The following is a 23,696-nucleotide window of genomic DNA, read 5'->3' on the forward strand; positions in this document are numbered from 1 at the left end:
AGCTTTGACTTATGATTCCTCCTCAATGGAAATAACAGGTGCACAGGTTTTGGCTGGGATAGTTAATTTTCATCATGGCAGCTCATATGGTGCTATGTTTTGGATTTGTGACCAAAACTGTGTTGACAACACAATAGTGTTTTAGTTACTGCTGAACAGTGATTACACAGCATCGAGGGCTTTTCTGCTTCTCAGGCTGCCCTGCCTGTGAGCAGGCTGGGGGTGCACCAGGAGTTGGGGGAGGAGGGGGCACAGCTGGGACAGCTGACCCCAGCTGACCAAAGGGAGATTCCCACACTGTATGACATCCTGCTCAGCAATAAAAGCTGGGGAAGAAGGAGGAAGGAGGGGTGTTAGGAGTGATGGCATTGGTCTTCCCAAGTCACCATTCCACATGATGGAGCCTGCTCCCCTGGAGACGGCTGAACTTCTGTCTGCCATGGGAAGGAGTGAATTAATTCCTTGTTTTGCTTTAACCATTAAACTGTCTTTATCTCAACCCATGACTTTTCTCACTGTTACCCTTCCAATTCTCTCCCGCATCCCACCTGGAGGGAGTTAGCGAGTGGCTGTTGGGGGCTAACACACAGCAACAGGCTATTTCTAGCAACCTATGTACATCTACAAAAGGCCTAAGTCCAGCAGTGCTGATTTAACCAGAGTAAACTGTAGTTACTTATACTACTTTAAAAAGACTGAAGTGGCAGGTTGAACATTTTCCAAAAATGAAATTAATTGCTTAATGGGAAAATGGAAACAAAAAACAAGGGGGCTTTCTAGGAAGTGTGCCAAAAACTGTCTTACAAGAAAACTGCAATATCCTTGCACAAAGCCGTTTCTCATTTCCCCTTCCATACACAGGGAGCAAAAAGCGTACCCTGCTGATTTTTATTATTCTTGGGTCTAAACCAAGGATACATCTCTCTACAAATATCTCCAGTAGAGCACGCTGGCAAGTCTGCCCTGCACAACTAGATGCATGAATTCAGAGTCTAAAATAACTCTTCACTGCACATGGAAAGCTGATTTGGACACTAGGTGCTGAGGCAAGACTCAAGAGATCCATCTGCTACTCTCACACAGCCTCTTCCCTCTGCCTCCCAAATCCCCCAGAAAAGGACCACGGCCATTTCACTGGCGTGAAGCTGAAGCCCCAGTGCCATGGGTTTTCAGGATATGTAGATACAATATGGAGACTCCCTGATCTCTGTCAGGTGCCTAACCCTCATACGCAGCAATTGTTTTCAGAGGTACAGTCCAGGCAGATTTTGGGCAAGCCTTCACACATGGGCATGGAGAGAGCCATGTACTGGTTTCACCTCCACTCGCCACTGGCATAGGCGAGCCCTCACTGCTCAGGAAGCCATGTGCCCACACTTTCCTGGGGGACAACAGAAGGATTTGCTGTGGGAAAAGTGGCCAGAGGAGCCCTATACACCACCTCCGGTGTGCCACAGACTCCCTGCAAGGGTATGCCAGTTATGTGAGAGCAAGGAATAGTGTTGGTGGATAATTACAGTGTTGGGGAATTTGTCCCAGTTTGTTTGGTGCAAGATTTGTACATGCTGAATATTTGCTTGGCTGAAGGTTTGGGGCATTAAAATTAAAGAGAAACAGTATTTTTGAATGACAGATGAGGCAAAGGTCCCCTTGGCAATTGAGGTTTTGCCAGGGTGAGGAGTAGCAGAAAGACCACCATTTTAGAGGAGATTAAATCAGATTCTTATCTCTGATCAGTTTCCTACCATTTGTTTTTTTCATTGAACCTAATTGCTTTACTTTGCATTTATCCTTGGGTAAGGAAATGGAAAGTACATTTAAGGTTCGATTTAAGATAAATTAGGTAAGGGAAGGAGGTCAGAAAGCTTTAATTATAGCCTTGTCTCACCAACTGACTAGCTTTGCTCACTCTTTGCACTCACCATAACCCCTCAGAAACACAAGGAAATCCTTCCACACCTTTCTACAGCCAGTCCAAAACCTCATCTCCCTCCACATCCCAGAGGAGCCACAAGGCGCTCTCAGGATTTCACAACATCAGGAGCACATCTCAAACCATCCCCCGGATCCAGTGGGCTGCAGGGCTCCTTGAGCCAGCATCACTTTGCCTCAACAGGCCAAGCAATCTCTAGCACACCCCCCTTGCCATGTGAGTTGGGGAGAAGGCGACTGCAGCACAGTAGCCGGCTTTCTCCTCCCATCGCCTTCCTTCCCGCGCTGCCATTCAGCCATCCCCATGCTGCAGGGCTTGTCTCACTCAATGGCAGGAGTTGTCCATGGGACCAAACCTATAACCAGACAGTGAAGGGGCCTAGGTTAGAAATAAATCCTTAAAAAAATAAAAGCATGGGGGAAGAGTTGCTGAGGCCATTCGACACCCTGCAGAGCCAAGGAGGTGGCGATCAGTGGGAGTCATGAGAAAGGCTGGGGCAAAACCCAACATCTCAATTCATATCCCCTGAGAAGGCAGAACTGGGGTCCATTTCCACCACTTTCTGACTTCCTCCATACTGCAAAAGCAGGTGTCAGTGCCAAGCCCTCCTTGATGGAGACAGGCCTTTCCCTAAGGGCAGGGTGCTCTGTTCAGAGAAATAAGACTTTTTCCCAGCGAGGGGCTGGCAGCTTGCCAGAGTATTCCTCCCCAGAACAATCCCATTTAGCATTGTTGCCCCCCACGCCAGCACCCAGGAGATGCTATGTGCGACTGACACAGGGATGGCACTGGAGGAGCCACCCGGGTTGCTGCCAAGGGAAGCAGACAAGCCCAAGGGCCCTGCGCCCGAGGGAATGGGTGCTGCTGGAACCCAGCACCTCGGCAGCCTTTCCCACGGAGGGAGAGGGGAGATGGCAGAGCCCCCACGCCCCCTGCTCTGCCCAGTACTGACCAACCCCTGCTATGTGCCATTTCTCCTGGGAGAGGACTCCCTCACTGCATTTATGCCACTAAGGTGATGGTTGACATATTAAGAAATGTCAAGAATGGATTTAAGGCACCTCATCCCCCCAGCCAGCTGTGCCAGCACCACTCCTCACACTATAAACAGGGTGTGGACCAAAATGGAGAGGAGATCGCAGTTTCCCTTCCTCCGCTGCAGAAAAACATCCTTTTCCTTCCAGACAGGGATGAACCTGTGTGGGGCAGGGCTGTCAAAAGCCCCTACACAGTTTGCAATTACCAACACAGTTTTGTTGCCTACTTCTGGAGCCAGGACTGATGCTGGGGTGTTTCCTACCTCTCAGGCCCAGACAACTAGCAGGCCCACCCACTCCTACCTCAAGGGAAGTCTTGTTACCTGCTGGGTGCATGAGCTGGCTCTGCATGCATTTGCATGTCTTCTGATAGCACCCAGAGAGCTGCTTTTCCAAAATCCTTGCACTAGAGACACTGGAAGTCTAATGTGATGTTATGACGATTAACATCAAACTTGGTCCCCATCGTGCAGCCCTCTATCCCCATGCCTCATGAGCTTGCTCACAGCTCCAGGATGGGCCATGTGTGACAACATGCTTTCCCTCACAGGACAAACAGCCATCATTTCCTTCAGCCCCAGCCATCCTCACACACACATTTGCACAGACAGCTTTAGGAGTGGGGTTACCAGAGAGCACCTTGGGGTCTGAGAACATCATCCTGGTGCCAGCATCCCAGGCAAGCTTCTGCATGGCCCTGGGACACAGGAGGTGCTTTGCTGCTCCTCTGAGAGAGAAGGGTTTAAGAACAATCGTCTACTCTCCCCAATGCTGAGAATCTCTTTCACTTGCACCAGTGTCCCTTCCCCTCCAAAACAAGGCTTAGCTCATCAGAAAGCAAAGAAAATCTACAGGGAGAATGGGAAACTGGAGCAGAGCAGCAGGGAGAGCCAGGGCCACAGCCTGGCAGGGCAGGGGAGAGCAAGCCGAGCCATGCCACCTAGAGCTCCCAGGCAGGCTCACATCACCTCCCACCCGCTTCCACTGGCACAGGAAGGGGCCATGCTGCTCACTCTGCCAAGGCATATCCCCCACGCGTGCCCCTCCTGCTTCTCACCCATCCCAGCACAGAGCATGCCAAGGCAGCCAGGCATTGGGCTGCAGCCAGGCATTGGGCTTCAGCCAGGTGCAGATTTTTTTAACTTAATTCATCCATCTTCTTCTCAGCAGCCCCATGTCCGCATTTGCAGCTTAACTATCAGTCTCAGCGTCACAGCCTGTTCTCACCCCAACCAGCCACAGGGTACAAGGGATCTGCAGAAAAGGCATCCTACACTGATGCTCCAGGGGTTTTTTCCCCAAGGGCATGGTGTATCATACTGTTAAAATGACCAGGTGTTTCCAACACTGTCTCACAAGGCCTTCTTCTCTGGTTACCCTGTGTTGGGACAAAAAGCAAAAGGCAGTCTTTAACACCACTGGAGAACAGAGCACTGAGGTTGCAACCTCTGTAAGAGCAGAACAGGAATTCCTCCTGTACCACCAAAGTGTTACCAGGTTATGCGCCAACAGAGGCTCATGGTATTAGAAACTAGATATGAGGATGGCTACAAGAGCTGCAGTGTTTCTTGAGGTTGCCTTCCCCCCAAGGCACCTCCACCTGGAAAGAAGTTTCCAGCCATGCTGACAGACTTGGAAGCTGAACTTCTATTTAGCAAGAGAATAGGCCTAACACAGATTTCCCCACAGCTTTCTGATAAGGACACTCAGTCAGGAACCACACCTAGGGAGGCTCTTTCTGGGCTTGTTGCAGTCTGCAAAGTCTCTGCCAGCCCTGGCAGAGGACGGTGGCAGCTGGACAGGGGCCAGTCCCTCCATCCCCTCCACAACAGCTCACCAGGATGCCCCCAGGCAGCAGAAGCAGCCTCTCATCTGCTGGGGTACAGCCGGGGCAGCACAGGTAGAGCTGGGCACCGCGCTTGCTCTCAGGCAGAGGGAGTGATTTCCACACAGGTGTTTTGAGAGTTTGCTAAGATTTATCATTAAGTCAACAATTCATTGTGCAAGATGTAACAGGAGCTGGTAACTGCCATGGCACTATGAAAGGAGAGTCAGAAAGCTGTGTCCCCCGCTCCAAAATATCACTGCATTTTTATACCTTATGTCATGCACCTGATGTGTTTCAAAGGGACAAGCCACTGGGCTACATCCTGGTGACCCAAGACGTTAGCACTTTATTATAGAGGGAGACCGAAGACAGGCAGATAAGGACATGCAGGGAATACATTGCTTAAAAGAAAAAAAAAAAAAAAAGAAGGAGAAAATATAACTTTCTGTGGGAGACATAGTCTCCCCACAGGAAGAAGTAGAGGTTTGTTTTAAGTGGGTTTATTTTTTTTAGCACTACAAGTATTTTCTTTTAAAGGAATGGTGTTTCACCTGCAAAACCAGAGTTCATTTTATCTCCACCCACTCCTCATTAATCAACCTCAAAGAGCATTCTTACAATAAAGAGATAAAATATTAGTTAAACTAATGACTTACATAAGCAGACTCATTCCCGCAATCTTGCTGAATGCTTGGAGCAAGCAGACAGGTCCTGAGAACTGACAGCACTGGCGAGTGGGAATGAGGCTCTTGAACGAGGGTTGCACCACAGAGGACTCCCTGGTCACAGCAAAAGCCCCCGGCTTCATCAGCCTCCATCAACAGCATCAATGAGGCACGAAACCTAGGCCACGAAGATGGGGCACAATAAAGAAAACACTTCTGGGTACACACAGACAGCAGCTGGAAATTTTCATGGCCAGGTTTTGTGAAAGAAATGGTGATGCCAAGGCAATTGCTGGCCCCCATGTTGAGAGGCAGGATGCAAGGCAAATCAGAGTGGCTGTTCTAGATAAAGTCCCACATGCAGGGTGGGCAGGAGGGTGAGCTACAGGCTGTGGCCAGCCTGCAGCATGGGCAAATGAAAAAGCACAAGGGACTGCATGAGCGCTGGGACCTGCACATGGGGGAGAGAAGCAGGCACTTAGCATTTCTGCAACAGGTTAGGACCAGAGGAATTTGAAGAGGAGAGTAAGATGGTACAATAGGTTAATTCCAGGCACATCAGCAAGGTTTGGCTGTTTCTAGCTTTGACCACTTTTCCTTCCTCTTCTAGTCTCCCTAAGTTTCAAGTTGCCTTCTCCACAGCCAACACTTCAGTAGTAGCAGATACAAAAGTAAACACACTGGTGGCACTAGAAAGAAAAGTGTAAACCAGTAGGATTTGCACAAGTGGGAAAACAGGCAGGGGAGAAGATGGCTGCAGTGGTGAGGCTGGGAACGGATGTGACTCTGGAAACAGTAACAATAGGATGACAGGGAGAGTGGTGATGGAAACTGAATGCTGCAACAACTCAGGAAGCCTGAGCTCTGCAGAGGTGGAGCACTCAAAGGCACCAGGAGAGGCATAGTGCTCCAAGAAGGAGACTGAGCAGGAGACAGGGAAAAGTAAGTACCAGAGCTAGACGTGGTGGACTGAACACAACAGGATAGAGGCTCTTGGGAGCTGCTCAAGAAGAGGCACCAAAGAGCCATCAGCACCAGTCTTGAACAGAAAAGCAGGTCTCAAAATGAAGTTGGGGAGCAAAAGGGAAGAGAAGGTTGCAAAGTGTATCCCACCAACATAATTTGGACACCAGCAGAAAAAAACCCAAACCACTAGCAAAGCAAGACATAAGAGACATGGGGAAAACAGACAGGCAGAGGACAGCAGAGCACGCATAAAAGCAGAAAGACAAAAGAAAGAGCAAAAAAAATCCACCAACACCCTCCAGTCCCGAAAAGGCAGGAGTGACACAGGCTGCGGAGGAACGAGGCTGTAGGGAGCTGGTAACACAGGATGAGCCACAAGGGTTGCAGTAAGACCATGAAGGCTCACAGGAAAGGATAGGGATGATGCTCCATAGTACTAACACAAGACACAAGGAGATGTGTAAGGAGGGGCAGGGAGAGATGAGAGAATGGCCAAAGCAAACTAAAAGCAAAGCTAATGGATTTAACAAAGGCATGGAGGAGTTTACACCAGTATGGCAACCCTAATTAAGAGGATGTGGCACCAAGATATGATGGCAACAAGTAATTAAAGGTTATGAGAGGCAGTAATTTAAGGCTAAGACACAACAATTTATCAGGAGCCAACAAGAGTAAAGAGACCAGGAGCAAAGAGTCAACAATGGAGCAAAAGTAAACAGGCAGAGCAAGAACCACAGACACCAGCATGATAACAAGGACAACGCTGCAGCAACGTATAAGCTCTGTACACAAATGGAGAGCAGCTGATGGAGGCCCAGATGGAACTGCCAGGCCTCTTCCCTTTCCTTATTCAAATCTTCCCCAGATATTCATCTGTGCCTGGAAGCCTTTGGGAAGATGTCAAGCCAGTGACCAGGAAAGACATCTTTTTGAAGAAGGGCCCCTATTGCACTTCTCCCTGCACCTAGCATCTAGATCAAGAGCTCTTTGGGGCAGAGGCCATCACAAGATGCCCACTACGCATGAGGTGAACAGGGTGGGGATGGACACAATGTAGGCAGGGGAACAGCAGCCACCAGTAGAGCCCCGAAGGAAGGTGCCATTGCTGGGCTTGCAGAGCACAGGCAGCATGAGGAAGGGGCAAGACGGCTTAATAGTTGCAGCCCCAGCTAAGCAGCAACAACCAGGCACCTCTCTGGAGAGCCAAGGGCCATCCTTACATGGGAGTGGGGTAATAGAAGTCCAGGTACAGGGAGTGGGAGGGCAGGAGCAGCAGGCTGTCTTCCCCACAGCTCTTGTGCATCTTTCTAACACCTTTTCAGAAAGCACATAAAGCTTATTAACCATGCTCCTGCTCTGTCCAGCCCAGATGAACAGGAGACAACCGTCATTGTCCCTGCAGCAAGGATACCTCTCGCTCGCTCATTCATGTCCAAGGACAAAAGCCAGGCAGCCAGAGGTACACACACACCCCATTACTTTCTGTGCCCAAGCTTGAAAATCCCAATCCTGAGCTCAGGGCACTCCAGAGGGGGTCAGTGCCCAGCAACTGCACACCAGTGGTCAGGTTCACTCCAGCACTCCCTCTCGTCAGCTGTCCCCAGGCCCAGCAACAGCCACCATAGCCCAGCCTGCACTTACAGCTGGGGACACAAGGGGTGGAAAGAAAGGGCTGCTGTGAAATCAAGAGAAGCACTTTGAGACACCGATGCAGAGACCGTGGGAAAGAAGCTAACGACATTCATGTTCATCAGGAGAAGATAAAACCACTACAATAATAAAATTTCATTATGACAGCTAAGGAAGAAGAAACAAAATGTCTTTGTTTGCTGTGTCTGTAATAAAGTACAAAGGTATCTGCCTTTGCACTACTGGTTGCACAGGCAGGTTTCAGCCCTGGGTGAGGGCTAGAAGTTGCTTATGCACTGTATGTCATTTTCCAGGTGGTAGATGAGCACTCCGCAGCATTAACTCAGCCCTCTGTGCCACAAGGTGCACACAAAACATCTTTCCTGGAGTCCCTCTCCTTATAGGGCAGAGAGGAGACAGCCAGATTTACTAGTTCACACAGACTTACGGATCATGAATTTATCAAGAGAGAAATGGGGAGGACATTAGGGTCCTCACCAGCAGCCAAGGGCTGTGCTTCATCCTTACTAGGCATGGGAGATTCTACGCTGGCATTCATTCTCAGGACAGGAAATCATTAGAAAGAAACCTGACTTTTATTCCCCACAGAGCTTTCACAGGTTTTCACTAATGCATTCAATTTGCAAATCCAAGGGAATAGTATGGGAAAAGTTTCTATTTTTAACAAAAGAAAGCAAAAACTTCTGAAGTAACGAACGAATCCTGGATAAAAAAGATTAATCTTCTTGAAAGAGTTTTGCTGCCTTATGTACTCCCACACAACACATTTTACATACTTACATTTTGCATGCATATATACATACAATTCTCCTACAGAGTACAAAAATAAATTGATCCATATTATAAACTTGCTCTACATATGCATGTTTTTTATTCAGATGTGTGAGAAAGTTTGAGAAAATGAAAAACCATACCAGTCTGTGACTAGGGCCAGAGGCAAGGACAGAGCCGGATAAAAGCTGTGTATTCTAGGCAGTAAAGCATCCCCTCCCATCTGCTCACTTTTAAAGACACTCTTCCTCACCCCCCACCCCCCCTTATTATTGTTAAGAGAAGTCCATTTATCCTGAGCACCAGAGCAGCTGACCCAAGGGCATAGTTACTTCCTGGTGAGTCATCCATGTCCTGAGCTGAATCTTCACACTCCCATCCCGATAGGAAGACTTATTTTGTACAGCTCCATCAGAGCATTCATGGGGATGTTAAGCACCATTAAAAGCTCATACCAGTAAGAAAAATGTTTATTTCTCAGTTTGAATCATGCCCCTTCTTAAGAAATCTATTGATGACTAAGCATGTTTCATTACCAGTTTTTTAAAATGTCTTTATACAATTTACCTCACTTAAAAAAAGCTTTCGTAGTTTTGCCTCAAATGTTCACCAAATGCAACGAGACTAGATACGTGGGTCTAGCTCAGAGCTCCCTGTAGTCATAGCATACTCAACTCGCTCTAGTGTATTTTTTCTTAATCTGGATCAGTTTTTTCTCTTCCTATTCCAGCAATCATGGCTTAGAAAGAAAACTTTTCAGGAAAAAAAAAAGAGTTTGCAGCTCATTTTTGAGGTTTTGTCCAATGGCTGATCTGAACAGTCTGGCAGTCCTAGCAGTAAGCATAACCAGTATCACAGGCAGGGTCTCTGGAGTGAGCATACAAAACACATGAACTGAACATAAATGACTTACAAAAGGATCATGAATGACCTACTGAGCAGTCATTGCTCACTGCGTTATTCAGCAAATTTAGGAAGAGCAGGCAACTAGAAGGGTAATTGCAAGCCTGCATTACCTTTGGATGAAGCTCCTGCTGTTCTCTGAGTATCATCAGATGAGTCTCCTTCCTTCTCTCTGCCTCTGGTTTCTTATCTAGCTGGTGGGATTAGTGATTATTACTGGCTTTTGAAGCTACCTGGAAATCTACTGATGAATAATGATAACAGCACACCACTGTCTTGATGGTTTTCCTGAAATTGCTCCTAAAACACTTCCCCTCAAAATGTACATGGGCTTCCACTGGTGACCCAGTTCTTATTCCTACACAGTACATCCAACTGCAGCACAGTGCAAAGGACAAGGTCATAGGTTACACCGTAAGCATCTTTCAAGATCCTCCATCGCTGTGACCTCAAATTTCCAATTCTTCTTACAGAAACCTCAAATGTATTGGCATCATTTACTGGTCTAGTTTTAGTGAAATGAAAGTTCGTGGGCAAGGACCTGTGGTCTGCCTGAGGATAATAACAAGACGTACCTGCTCAGCTCCACAGGGTTTATTGGCTGGCCACAAACAGCAGTGTTATGCAGTCCTAGTCCCCTTTTATGGCAAGCCTGAGGGGCTTTGAAGCTTACAGGGCAGCTCTGGGCCTTCCCAGAAAGGCCTCAAGAGCCACATGAGCAACGACTGAAGGCCATCCCAGGAAGCCACAGACAAATAATCCAACTTCTACCTCTCTCCCAGGTTGAGTCGATGGAAAGAGTAAAGCACAGCTGAAGAGATCTTTTATTTGGGGCCTAAAAACCAAGCCACAGGCAGCCAACACACAGCATTTAGATCATGACCTACCACGGTACAAAATGGTACCTACCACAGTAACAAAAGGTCACATATGTGATCAAGACCATCTGAACAGAGCTACAAGCTTTCATTAAACATATGCGAGAGCATCTCTGCACTGCATCCACACGAAGACATTCACTTCACTGTCTGACTTGCAGCCCAGACAAGTTTGCAGAAGCAATTAACAACTTCGATTGTCTGCTCCCCCTCCTCAATCTAAAGAATCACCTTAGTCATCTTTCCTTCAGGCTCTCTAACTAGCAAAGAGGAAGTGAGAAATTTCACCAGAAACTAAGAGGAAAACCACGCGTGAAGTATAGGTTGGTTAGTGCAGCAACCCCTTTCTCAAAACAGCCTAGATTTTCATAGCTAAAAGTAACATTTACCAGGTAAAACAAAGGCTTACTGAGTCAGCCTCTTAATCACAAGAGCTGAAAACAAATACACACTAAACAAACACAGCCCAAGATATATTACCTTTTTCCAGCAAGACCAAGACAGACACCTAAAGGAGAAACAAATCCCCAAATCCAACTATTTGAAAAGAACCAACCTGAAGGAGAAACCAACCATCAAATCCCTAGTGCAGTTCCCAGTTTCATGAGTGCTGCCTTGGGTTTTTTGCTATGGGTGATTGAATATAGAGAAGTACTATAAGATTAGACACTGGTCCATTAGCCAGCAACACTTGAGAAATTATGTCAGGAAACAGAGCTGCCCATATGGGCTTTGTGTACAGATGAGCATTCCCAGAAAGCATGGCCACCTGTCAGGAACAAATTCATTTAGGGGATAGATCTGCCTCATTTAGAGGCAGAAGTATCAGCAGTCCATCCCTTGAGCAAACTAAACCTTTCTCCTCTCAAAATAGTGCTTCATCTTTTAGAAGAAATTCAAAGACCCTAAGAGAGGCTTCCTCATTCTTCACAAAATGCTGCCAGGCAAGCCCTTGCTGCAGCTTCAGGGGCAGAGGGGAAGGGAGGTGGGATGCTGCTTGAAAGGTGCCCTGACATCAGGGGGTGCCTCTTGCCTTTCTAAACCCAGGCACAGGCTAGTGTCTGCACCAGCAATGCTGGTCCTTGTCCTAATCATGAAAAGTGACAGATAGTATTATTGGAGCTAGATGACAACCAATTTGTGAAGTCAGTTGTGTGACTCTCCCAAGCCATCAGCATCTCAGGCCAAGACCACCACCAAGCACTCAAGAAAGGCAACAGATAACAACAAAGAATTTGTTTTGAATGCACTGAAAGACCAGGTCAATTTTTGGCAGATACTTGATTACAGGAGTTTGCTCTTTATCTTCCCATGTTCACTACACTTTAATCATCCTCAGCTCTTCCCTTACGCAGGAAAGCTTATATATTTTTAAAAGAAAGGCAATCAGATAAGCAAACTATCAGGTTAGAACAACAAGCAGTTCATGTCATATCTTTGCAGTCACTTCTACCACACCCAGCCTCTCTAAGAAAACACTTTCTGGCAATGTCTTTGTTTTCTGATAAAAATATGAAATGAGCAATAAATGTGGGAAATTTACTTTTTCCATCCCCAGAAGCAGAACACATTTCTTGTAAATCACGGATTGCCACCTTCCACAACTCTAGCCAGACTAGTAGCCCACAAAAATCAAAAAGGAATCCTTTCCTGAGGTTTGGCTTACTTAGACAAACAAATCAGAAACATCCTGGGAACAAAGCTTCCTGTGTTTTAACATCCCTACTCGGACCCGAGCCAGAGTCTCTTCTGTCTCTACTCCAACCAGAAAAAGAAATGGTGTGCCTCCATCCACATCAATAAAATTGTTCGGCACTTTCCCAGCACCATAAGCTTTCAAGTAAACGCTATTAGCCTGCTAAATACTTAGTGTCACTTGCCCTTTCTAATAACTAGTTATACTATGTCAGATACAGCACATCTTCCCAGTATCATAGGAGACAGAAACGAGTCAGTTATACACAGATTAGGGATGCTTTCTTGTGAAACTGCCTACTGAGCTCTTGAGACAATGAAATTATGCTCTAGGCAGATTAAATTAGCTCCAAACACTTCAGACGTCCCTTATGAATTTTCTAACTTGGAGTGCCAGGAGGGCCCCTTCCAGAGGGACACAAGTGGTGCTGAAAGTACCGCACCACTTGCTAAACACCTCTCACCAGCAGCACCTACTTCATGCTCAAACATTGACTGAACACATGCTTATGCTCTGCCACTCTTACAAGCCCAAGGTACTTTATCCCTTTGTGAGATGACTCAGTCAACATCACCCAGAAAGGAGTGCCAGACAGTCAGATCAGGCTGATCTGAAGGGCCCGAGTACCTCATCAGCAATTCTTTTTCCTGTGTAATCATCTCTTAAAAAGAAAACGGAAATGAAGTGGAAATAGTACTATCAGGCTCATCATACAAAAAAAAAAAAAAAAAAAAAGACCTAAGGCAGGGCCACTCGCAGCAAGAGGTGCAGATGACAGCATCTTCAACACGATCTAGGCCCAACTAGCTGTTCACATAAAGAGGTGCCATTTCATTTTCGCATACCCTAACTAGAAATTAAATTCCATTTCCAGTCTCTATCATCATTTCCCACTTATCTGCTAAACAGCGTACAGCTTCCTCTCTACATCACCTTACCTTAGCACCAAAAGCCATTTTTGAGACTTCCAGGAATGAGTTTTCACACAAAGCGGGAGCAGAGTGAAGGATGTCCAAGCACTCCCCTGAAGGACTCAACTGGCTGCAAGATTATTTTCCTATGTTTTTATCAATGAAATGTGCAACCAATACTAGTGGAGCCAGACTGAACCCACAAGCCACTGAAAGCCTAACCACAATGATTTAAGGGTATAATCTAGTCTGGTATCAGGTCTGCGAGAGTGTCCATCAGGAAGTCCCCAGAGAAGAGCTGAGAGCAGGGCAAGCCTGCAGTACAGCACTTCGCCCTTCAACGCAGAGGGGATTGCCTCACATTAAACTTTTTAGTGGCTCTCTAGAAAAAGGTCCTTCTAAGTATGCACAGAGGCCCTCCCTGCATCAGCTGACTCCTTGTTACTACCACATTCTACCTCTCTCCCAGAGAGGTTTTGTTTCTACCACATTCTACCACTATCTCACTGAATCACGTCTGTTGTGTACTTAGTACCTTCATTAATAGCCTCCAGCCCTCATGCTGGAAGGGACAATGAGCAGTTCATCCCAATCGTTTCTCTGGCTCTGCAGGCCCATCATACCTGCTGTTAGACATTGCTTTTGCAGCTGAAGAGCCCTAGCTTGCTCTGTTGCTCCCTGCAAGGAAGGTCCTCCACACCTCTGGGCCTCTTCCAATCCTAAAACACTTTCATCTGAGGGGACACCCTAACCACACACAGCAGTAAGGCAGAGGTGGACAACAGGTTTATACAGTAGCATACAATCACTCTTGGTTTTCTTCAGTTCCTTTCCTACATATCCTAATGCTTCATCCACTTTTCTTGACTGTTGCCTTCTCACCAGCTCAGTGCTCAGCAAGTACAGTATGTGATGACAGTTCTTCCTCCTGTAAGGTCACAGCCAACTCAGAGCCCATCTTTTTATTTGGGAAGCAAGGACTGTCTGTCCATGTGTGTAGCCTCATTCACTCATGCTGACTTCCACTTGTGCTAAGGTGACTGCTTGTACCTGAGCTGTAAGAATTGATTGAGGACCAAGGCAATGAATTCATGGGGAAAACATGGCATTGTCAGAACTGCTGTCATTCTTTCAAGCATACAGGGACAAGTGTTCAGGTAACAGTCTGCAATTTGGACGACTTGGTGACTGCTAAGTCTATTTGGAGCACATCTGCTAAATACCCAGGCAATACAACTGCATGATACATGACCCAAGATACCTGAGCACCAGCTTCAAAATCAGGAAAAAGGAAGAACAAACAGCAGGATGGAAAGACTTCATTTCATCCTTAAACACACTTTCACCACTCTCACAGTATTACCACGCTAAATCAGTTTTATCTCAAGCTTGATTTCATCATCATTATTTGTGTATCACAGACAGTAACCACCAAAATTTAATTAGCATGTTTATTCAAACACAAGTTACATAAGACCAAGAAATACATCGCAACTAGGCCTCCACATATCAGATTTTTTTCACCTAGCCTGTCTACAACACATATTTTGTCAAAACAGCACAGACTAATTAAACAGTTATGGCAGAGAATTGCACGTGATGCAAAAACAGTTTAAGAACAAAGAGCATACAGAGAACATTACTGGATTACAGCCCAGCAAGGATCATTCAAAAAGTGACAGAAGGAGGAAGTTTCCTCCAACAGAACATAAGTACACAGCATCATTAGCATACATTTTGCATTAATATCCATAATTATTAAAAAATACAAAAATGTTAACTTCAAATTTACTTCGCTAGCCACTATACCTATAAGGTAAAACCATAAATGGACTAACTCTGCTTAGGAGGTGAAAAACACTAAGTCTCTAGGATCAACTAGAGCCCAATTCAGCAAACTACTTATGTGCGCAAGTCCTACTGAGACTAGCGGGGCTTACACATGCTGCAGTATTATAATTAACATGGAGATATTTTAGCATGCATCAACAGTTAAGTACATGCTAAATACCTTCACTGAATCAGGATCATATTCCTTGAAGTACAACGAAGTTATATACACACTATAAAAAGTCATGATCTTTCTCCCTCAACCTATTGCCCCATCAGAAAAAACACCCCTCTACTGGGTACAAGAAAAACTGATACAGTCACCTGAAGCAGCACGGCTTTTCACGTTCCTTAACAACTCCAAAAGCATGCATGAATCAGTGCTAAGGACAATCCATCTTAACTGTACTTTTGGTCTTCAGTCGTTCAAAACAACACAATTTACCCAATTTGCACCAGTACAGTATTAAAACTCTACATGCAATTTGCAAATTCAAGATCAAGGAACTTGTTTCTTCAGTTCATTGCCCAAGCGATCAATAGGTTCTTAGAACTATACAGCTGTACAATAATGCCAGTGACTATATACAATCCTGCACAAGATACTGGAAAAAAGCTACACAGTTACATAAATAAAGGTTCAACTTCAAAAATAAATGATTTCTTTTGCACTTAAGTGTTAAAAACACACACAAAAAACATCTGCAACGTTGACACGTATCAGCCCTCTCTAAATAAAAAGATTTCCTGTAGAATTGTCCTTGTCCAGAAGTTATCCGTATGGCTGTTTAAACAAAATCAGTCTTCCCGTAGCTATGAAAACCAGGTATCCAGGCAAATGTTCCACACACTTGGGAATGAAACATTCCCATTTGCTCAGAGGAATTTTATTGTTGGGTTTGGGGGTTTTTTTACTCATATATAACCCACTATATGATAGTGAACAAAATACTTTTGTTTCATAGAAACAACTAACATTTGCCCACATCAGGCAAATGGTCTATTTACAGATACATTAGGACTGCCTGACTGACAGTGAGTGTGAGTTGCTGCACTCCAAGAAACATGGAGCTTAAAATGGCGACGCTCTCTGCTGGATCGCCTTCCCTTTTAGGATACGTCTTATCTGCAGAAAAGACAGACAAAAACATTAGTATTCATCATCCTAAAGCTAGTCAATCCGAAAAAAAAAAAGCTACACCCAGTTCTGCATTCCTCATTCATCTGAGCCTAGGCTCTGAGTTCAGTTACACCAGAACTGATCCAATTTTACAGCATTTGAATCAATGAAAGGCAACAGAATTACCAAGTTGCTTAAGTTACTAGCTTCTTAGGTCAAGAGTCACCTTTTTCATCATCTTATTTGTACAGCTCCTAGGAAAAAGGGATTTTCTTCATCTGTTACTCAGGCCTAAGAAAGGCCATTCATTATGATAAGAGAAACAAAAGCGTGATCTCAGGCCACACTGAGACAACGAGAAGGGATGTTACTTTCAATATGTTGCAAGGTTACAAAGGAAAAAAAAAATCTATCTTGACAGGAAAAAGCTTTTGAGATGGAAAAAATAAAAGCTACAAGTGAAACCTGTAATTTCAGGTCTTTGTATATTCTGCCTGATATTGACATTAAAACTAAAGACTCCCAACTAAAATGGCATTTGCTAAATCTTTTCCTTAAAAGCTTTAACTCAAAACCCAAAAGAAACTTTTGAAGAGGAATAAGGCTTTTGTGTAGATGGGGACAGATGGGAGCAGAGGAGAGGGTTGTTTGGGTTTTTTACCTGTTCTCCTACAAGGCCATCAGGAACCAGATGAACTGGCTGCTCATTCTCCAAGTTTCTGGCACTTGGATCAGCTCCCTTCCGCATTAGCAGGCGCACAGCGTCCAACTGACTCACCCGATACTGCAGGCTGGCAGCCACGTGGAGTGCTGTGTTGCCATTGTAAGCCTGGAAAAGACAAAGTAACTCCGTGAAGGAAAGGCAAGAGGCATGAATCTCAGGACACTCATGGTGCCACACGTCTGCACATCCCAGATTATCTCTATCTGCATTCTGGAAAAATCACCATACCTTTGCGTTAACAAAAGAGAGACAGTTGGGCAGCTCCAAAAAGAGACGAATGAGCTCCAGGTTTGCTTCTTCTGCTGCCAAATGTAAAGCTGAGCGACCACTTTTGCGATCCTACCAAAAAAGGAACTGTTAGTCTTTCCTGCAGGTGCTTCACCTATCCAGGGTGAACATGCAGACAAATAAAACAGAAAGCAGAGTAACCGCAGAGTGTTGAACAAACACATTTGCACCACGATTCAGTGGAAGTCAATCTGAGTATCTATTTTAGTATGAATGTTTAATGAACAACGGACCAGATCTCATTTAGCAGTAAGCTTACATAGCCAAAGTATCTAATGTTATATCAAGTAATGGTCTGGCCCAGCACAGACCAAGACTGGACAGGTCAATAGTTTTTAACTAACATTTGCAGTTCAAGAGCAAGGTATCATCAGCACTCGACTACCACAGATAGCTCAGAGTGCTCCAAACATATTCTTACATTTAAGACACAACCAACTGCAGCCAGCATAGCATCATTCTTAATCTAGAAATTAAGACTGTCACCTCCCTCTTTCCCCAGAGTTCATTTGCATTGATAATACCCTCTCTGAATAAATGCAACATTCTCATTCCACTTGGGTAAGTTAAGCTGTAGGGAAGCTTTCAAATTAGTCTACTTCCTTTGTAATAAAGCTGAAATGTGGCATGAGAGAAAGGGACATGCTTCACTTCCACGTTCTCTCCGGACCTGGCACTTCAGACAAAGCCATGTCACTTACTTTCGCTTCAACAGAGGCTCCCATTTGTATCAGAGTCTTGATGGTTTCTACCAGGCTCTTGTTTCTCAGCAGAAGCTCCTGGACCTCAGGGGAGTGAGGGGGCTGACTGTTTTGTAGTTCATGCAGCACAGCATTATGGGCCAGAACAGCACAGTGCAATGCTGTCAAACCTTAACATTAAAAAAAATCATTAATGAACAAATGCAATACGGAAGTATTGATTGGCTGCTTGTTTCAAAGGATGGATAAAGAAACTTCTACCCCCATCATGCTCAAGGACAGTTTCATGTTTGTAAGTGACCGTGACCGCTGCCAAGTGGCTTGAGACTTGGTTTGTCTGTCAGAGGAGTTAAGCAGCACTACTGTGAGCACCACTGTGAGCTCTCAGCCAGCAGATAATGAAAGAATCAATTTCTATTTTTTTTGTTTGTTGGTTGGTTTTCTTTTTTGTTTTGTTTTTTGTGGGTTTGTTTGGGTTTTTTTGTTTTGGTTTGGTTTTTTGTTTGGGTTTTTTTTTTGTTTTGTTGTGTTTTTTTTTTTTTACGCAATGTACGTTAGAAAGAGCTGTTCTATGGAAAGGAGGCTCAAATAAAACAGATCTCTGCTGGCAGAGATTCTGGCTTCTGTATCCACTGATGTATTGCCGGCACTCAAGCGTTTTAAAGAAGAGCCAATTACTACCTGCACTCTCCATGCCAACCACGGCAATCACACGTATGAGGAAAGAGGTCCTGACAGGCACAGACTAATGATGTTTCTATCTGACAGATATGCCAATTGTAATGCAATTTCAACTGTAATTGTAAGTTTCAACCTGGCAAAGATATGCTCCATTTTATTGCTTCTCAACCCAGGATAACATTTACATCAGAAGCTATAAAACATTGTAACATCCAGTAACTCTGTAAATTATGAACTCTTAACTACTCACCATCATAGTTTGTTGCCTCAAGGTCCACATACTGATTGCTTCCCATGGCTCCCTTTTGAATCGCCTACAAAAGTGGGAACAGGTATGCATTTAGGTCTTATCCAAACCACAGATTGCTTCCTCAAGCTTGTATACAGGCTTACTGCAACAAAGTTGCAATAAATAATGACGTTAAGAGGAGACTTACTGTTTTCTTAGACTATAGGATTCCACTAAATTATTCTTAAAACACTGGTGAGAACCTTAATGAGAAATTTAGTTTCACTTCAAGCTATTACTGTAGAGCCCTGACACATACTCACAAGGCTAACACAGAAAGATAAAGGGAGGAGTGGTGTTTTCAGAGTTTCCCAAGACAACTAACACGATGTACAAGCGTTAACGGTCAGGGCAGAGCTATGCCCACCTGGTTCTTACCTGAAGGACTTGGGCATGCCCCTTCTCAGCACAAACATGCAACGGTGTTCTACCCCAGCAGTCTGTTGTGTTGACTTGAGCCCCCAAGCTAACCAAGTCCTGCACAATGAGATGCTGATTGGCAGCCACAGCAACCTGGAAAGCACTCTGCAAACATAGAGAAGAAAAATTAAGCTATTAGTCATCTGATCTCTAACAGGAAAGAGCAACTAAAGCAAATAAAAAGCCTAGCTACTCAGTATTATTTAAGCAGCGATTATGAATACCGGGAAGCCAGACAAATGAAGCAGAGCACATAGTTTCACCAGCTCAAGGTGATCCCAAGAAGTATCAACAGCTCAAGGTTAATATTAGTATGCAGGCTAAATCTCAGGGTTAATATTAAATAAGCGTTTCACCACATCTTCCTCAAGATCCAGAGATGGAGAAGCACTCAGGTGCACAAAGCAGGTGCAAAGATTTTGAGAACCTCACCTGGCCATTGTGCTCTTTAATATCCAGCATGTGCAGGGCAGCCATCTTCCTTGCAAGAACATAGGAGAGTGCTCTTCGGCCCTGGGCAACAGCAATGTGAAGGAAGCTGTGGGAAAGAGGGGAACACAGAGTTACACCACCGTACAAACTAGGGCTCGAGTCATCACAGAGATCCAGACATATGGGAGGGGTGTTACGCCGCCAGCTTCAGGCCTCCTCTGTGTGACTAAGACAAGAACACAGGTACCGTCTTCTCAGGGCAATTTAAAGCATCTAAATTAGAATCTTTTTCTCCCCATTTACTAGATAAAAGTGTAACGATAAGTACCTGAAATTAGACAATACAAACACCTTATCTACTCAGCGTGCTGCAACTCTGTGGATCCCAGCCCATCACGAAGACCACACTTCACTTGATTAGCAAAACTACCGCACTCATGACACCAACACTGCTAATGAACTGCTTCCACTGCAACCCACCAAAACCCAAACAGAGAACATTCCCCAACCTTCCACACCAGAAACAGAGATAAACAGCACTCACGTGTCTCCATCTGAGTCTTTTGCTAGGAACTGGTCTTGAGAGATGTTAGCCAGTTTGTTTTCCTCCTGTTCCACTTGCCATTGAAAAAATGACTTGCCCAGCTGCGACGTGCTTCTAGTGATGTTTTGGTCAGGTAGGGAGACATTCAAAGTAGCCAAAGAGACACCACGCTCCAGACTGTCACAGATGTTAGTGGAAAGCAAGCTGAAGTTTGGAGCATGGGGGCTGACCTCAGCCTGTGGGTGGGCACTGGTCAGCGGCTGGAGAGGAACAGAGATGCCCTCCGAGGCTTCCGAGTCGTTCAAGAGGGAGGAGAAGCTCTGCGATGGGCAGTACTGCAGTTCATGGCTCTCAAAGGTATTCTGCTGGTAGCCAGGAGACTGGTCATTGGCTGCAAACGGCCTGTACTCCAGGGAGGCATCTGAAGAATAGCTCTGTGACAAATCTTGGTTCTGGGATGGAGGGAACTGGTAATGCTGTGGCGGATCAAGCATATGCTGGGAGGTGTGATCTTGGAATGCTTGGTACTTCTGGGATGGGGAGAAAGCCTGTGTTCCCGGGCTGTCCTGGTATGGCTCACCAGGCGAGCTGTGACTGGAGACAGTGTGCAACCAGCTAACCTGCACCGTGTTCAGAGAAACCGGGCTCGACTCGTTCTTGATGTTTATAATGCTCTGAAGCAGATCAGAATTGCTGTCATGCTTTGGGTCATTTTTATTAGTCTCCTCCATGCTATCCATAGAAGTTGGTGTCTGGGGTGGCGTCTGTCAGAAAAAAAGAAGAAAAAAACAAAACAAGCCCCAGAAAGTTAAGAGGTGCAGTTGTCCCTGGTAGTTTTCGATCACACAAAGCAAACTGAAAAATAAAGGCACGGAAAAAATTCCTACAAACTTACCAGGAGATGTGGGTGAACATTAGCTTGGCGTTTGAAAGAAGGTCCATCAGAAAGGAGGTCAGGAGCCTTTCTTTTGCCACCGTGACCCAGTACACTCTTCAGCTCTGCTGAAAAGAAAATAAATTAAGTTTAGAATCCAATTGGCAGTTACTCTTACAATCAACTTTTAAAATCTTATTCAGAGTATTAGAGTATTTAAAAAAAAAAGGGGGGGGTTTACCTGTGTACTGCTCGTAGTTCACCAATCCTCCTTGTGCCTTTTGAAAAAAATCCAGATTATTCCATTACTATAATGTTATTTCAGGAAACAAAACACCAAACCAAGAAGAAAGCAGCAGTGACTTGCTTCTACAAACACAGAATACACCTTCGAATAATTCTAGTACATGATTGCCTAACCCTAATTTAATTGCTTTTAATTAAGGTTAGAGAATGGAAAGACTTTTATGGAACTTAAATCAAACCCATCATTTTTCTTAAGGCTTTTTAAGCTATTTGTTACAATACCACAAAACTCCAAAAAACCTAGAGAAAGACAGTGCTCCTTACTGAGGTCTGAGGATTACTTTTTTCTAAACACAAATAAGCCAGTCAATTTTACACCTCTTTAATGCCATGAACTTTTTTTTATGCAAAAATTTTCCTGTGACAACACTTACCTAGGATGCTCAGAAACATACACTCAGAAAGACTATTCTAAAAAAAAAAATTCCCTTTAATCTTCCCAGAATTTCCCGCATTTTTTTTTCTGCTTCTTTCCTTCCAGACTGGAGGGGTCTGCCTTTATACGGAGGAGCACAAGAGGATGATGAACGATCCTCTTCTGAGAAGATTCCCCAACTCTCACCATGAATGACCTCATTCAAGTTAACAGGGAGTTTCTGTGGTTTCATAACACAAGCCTATCTTTATCTAAACTCCCTTTAGAAAACAAAGCTTAGTAAGAACGTTTTTAAGTGCCTCCTTCTCCCGTAGTAAACGTCCTCACCAATTTCTTCCTACTTCTGTTCTTCCATTACATATTGAAAAGAACACTGACTCCATCCACATCAGATAAAGCAGCAACCTCATTTCCAGCGTTATCGCCTGCCTTTTTTTTTTTTTCTTTCTTTTTTTTGCCAGCTTCAGTAACCATTAAAAGCAACTATGTCAGCGCAGAAAAATGCTGGTTACCTTGCCTTCCTCCGCGGCGGAGCCCGAGGACATCTGCTTGCTGCTCCTGAAGTGCAGCAGGAGCTCCTTCACCGAGTTCTTCACGCGGACCCCCTGGAAAGGCCCTCGGTGCTGTTTCCCGCCCCCCATGTGCTGTTCAACTGGCGAGACACGAAAACAAAACCGGAATTTAAGCCACCAGCTCCGTTTTCACTTAAATAAAGAAAAACAAATAAACAAAAGCGGGAGCGCTTGCGGAAAGCGGCCAAAACGGCCGGCTCAGCGGGGAAGAGCCGAGGCGCTGCCCCCCCCCCCCCCCCCTCATCCCCTCGCCCTCTCACAGGGGCGCGGGCTCCCCCCGCTGCCTTCTCACCCAGGGGCCCCCCGGCCGCTCCCGCGAGGCTGGAAACGCACCGCGGAGCTCCCGCTTTTCACCACTCCGGGGGCTTCTATACCCAAACGGGTGCGCGACCAGCTCCGCTCCCGCTGGGGACGGAGCGGTAACCGCGGCCTCACATTCTCCCCCGCCGCCGCTCCCCCGGGCGCAGGGGGCCGGCACCGCCGCCGGGGCACGCCGTACCTTGCAGCGCGGGGCGGGCACCGCCCCGGGGGTCCCTCCGGCCGCCGCCGCGGCTGCTCACCGAGAGGTCCGAGTCGGAGCCCGGCGAGCCTGGGGCGGAGTGCGCCGGCGAGCAGCTGCCCTCGCTGGAGTGGGGCGATGCCCCGTAGAAGTACGCGAGGTTGATGGGGCTGCTGAGGGCGCTGCCGTCGCCGCCATCGGGCGCCGCGTCCCGGCTGCTCTCCACGATCATGGCGGTGCCGCGGGGCGGCGGGCGGCGGCGGCAGCAGGCGGCGGGCGGCGGCGCGGGCGCAGGCACGGCCAGGGCTGAGCGAGCGGCGCGGCGGCGAGTGAGGGGCGGTGGCGCCGGCGGCGGCCGTTATAGTTGCTCCGCCCCCCCGCGGGGGAGGGGCCAGGGCGGAGCGGGGCCGCGCTTCCCGTAAGGGCGGTGGGAGGTGGCCGCGCCCGGGGCGAGGGGGCAGGGCGGAAGGGGGGCGGGGCGAAGAGGGCGGGGCAGGGGAACGGGGAGGGCCGGCGGTATCACCCCGCTCCCCCAACCCGGGCACCAGGTATCGCCGCCGCGGCCCCGCCGGGGTGGGGATGGGATGGGGATGATGGGGATGGGGTGGGGATGATGGGGATGGGGTGGGGATGATGGGGATGGAAGCCACCTCACACCCTGACCTCCAAGATTGCTCCTGGAGGCCTTCCGCAGCTTTTGCAGCCTCCCACCCCAAATTTCCATCCTCTTGTGGACCTGCAGAGATGGAAACCACGAGCATCATCGCCCTTGCCCTCCCGCTGCTGCTGATACAGGCTCGCG

General features: G+C 46.4%; 1 protein-coding gene across 1 annotated transcript; it reads right to left on the reverse strand.

Annotated features, from left to right (window-relative positions):
• Positions 1–16,123: 16,123 nt before the first annotated feature.
• On the reverse strand, positions 16,124–23,126 carry NFKBIZ (NFKB inhibitor zeta). Its single transcript, XM_086463650.1, has 12 exons — positions 22,895–23,126; positions 22,336–22,475; positions 21,383–21,419; positions 21,163–21,266; positions 20,268–21,031; positions 19,724–19,829; positions 19,250–19,396; positions 18,833–18,896; positions 17,902–18,071; positions 17,141–17,251; positions 16,850–17,017; positions 16,124–16,194 (listed from the first exon to the last, which is right to left on the reverse strand). The coding sequence occupies exons 1-12, from the start codon at positions 23,124–23,126 to the stop codon at positions 16,141–16,143; spliced, it is 2,097 nt and encodes a 698-aa protein (XP_086319776.1). The 3' UTR covers positions 16,124–16,140.
• Between the last annotated feature and the right edge of the window lie 570 nt (positions 23,127–23,696).

Source organism: Leptosomus discolor, chromosome 1, assembly GCF_034619465.1.
Source record: "Leptosomus discolor isolate bLepDis1 chromosome 1, bLepDis1.hap2, whole genome shotgun sequence".
NCBI classification, from domain to species: Eukaryota; Metazoa; Chordata; class Aves; order Leptosomiformes; family Leptosomidae; genus Leptosomus; species Leptosomus discolor.

Coding starts and splice junctions, on each gene's coding strand:
- NFKBIZ (XM_086463650.1), bottom strand. CDS start 23,126: ATGATCGTGGAGAGCAGCCGGGACGCGGCGCCCGATGGCGGCGACGGC. Junction 21,420..22,335: donor CCGCCGCGGAGGAAGGCAAG/GTAACCAGCATT, acceptor TTTTTTCAAAAG/GCACAAGGAGGATTGGTGAA. Junction 21,032..21,162: donor ATGTTCACCCACATCTCCTG/GTAAGTTTGTAG, acceptor TTTTTCTGACAG/ACGCCACCCCAGACACCAAC.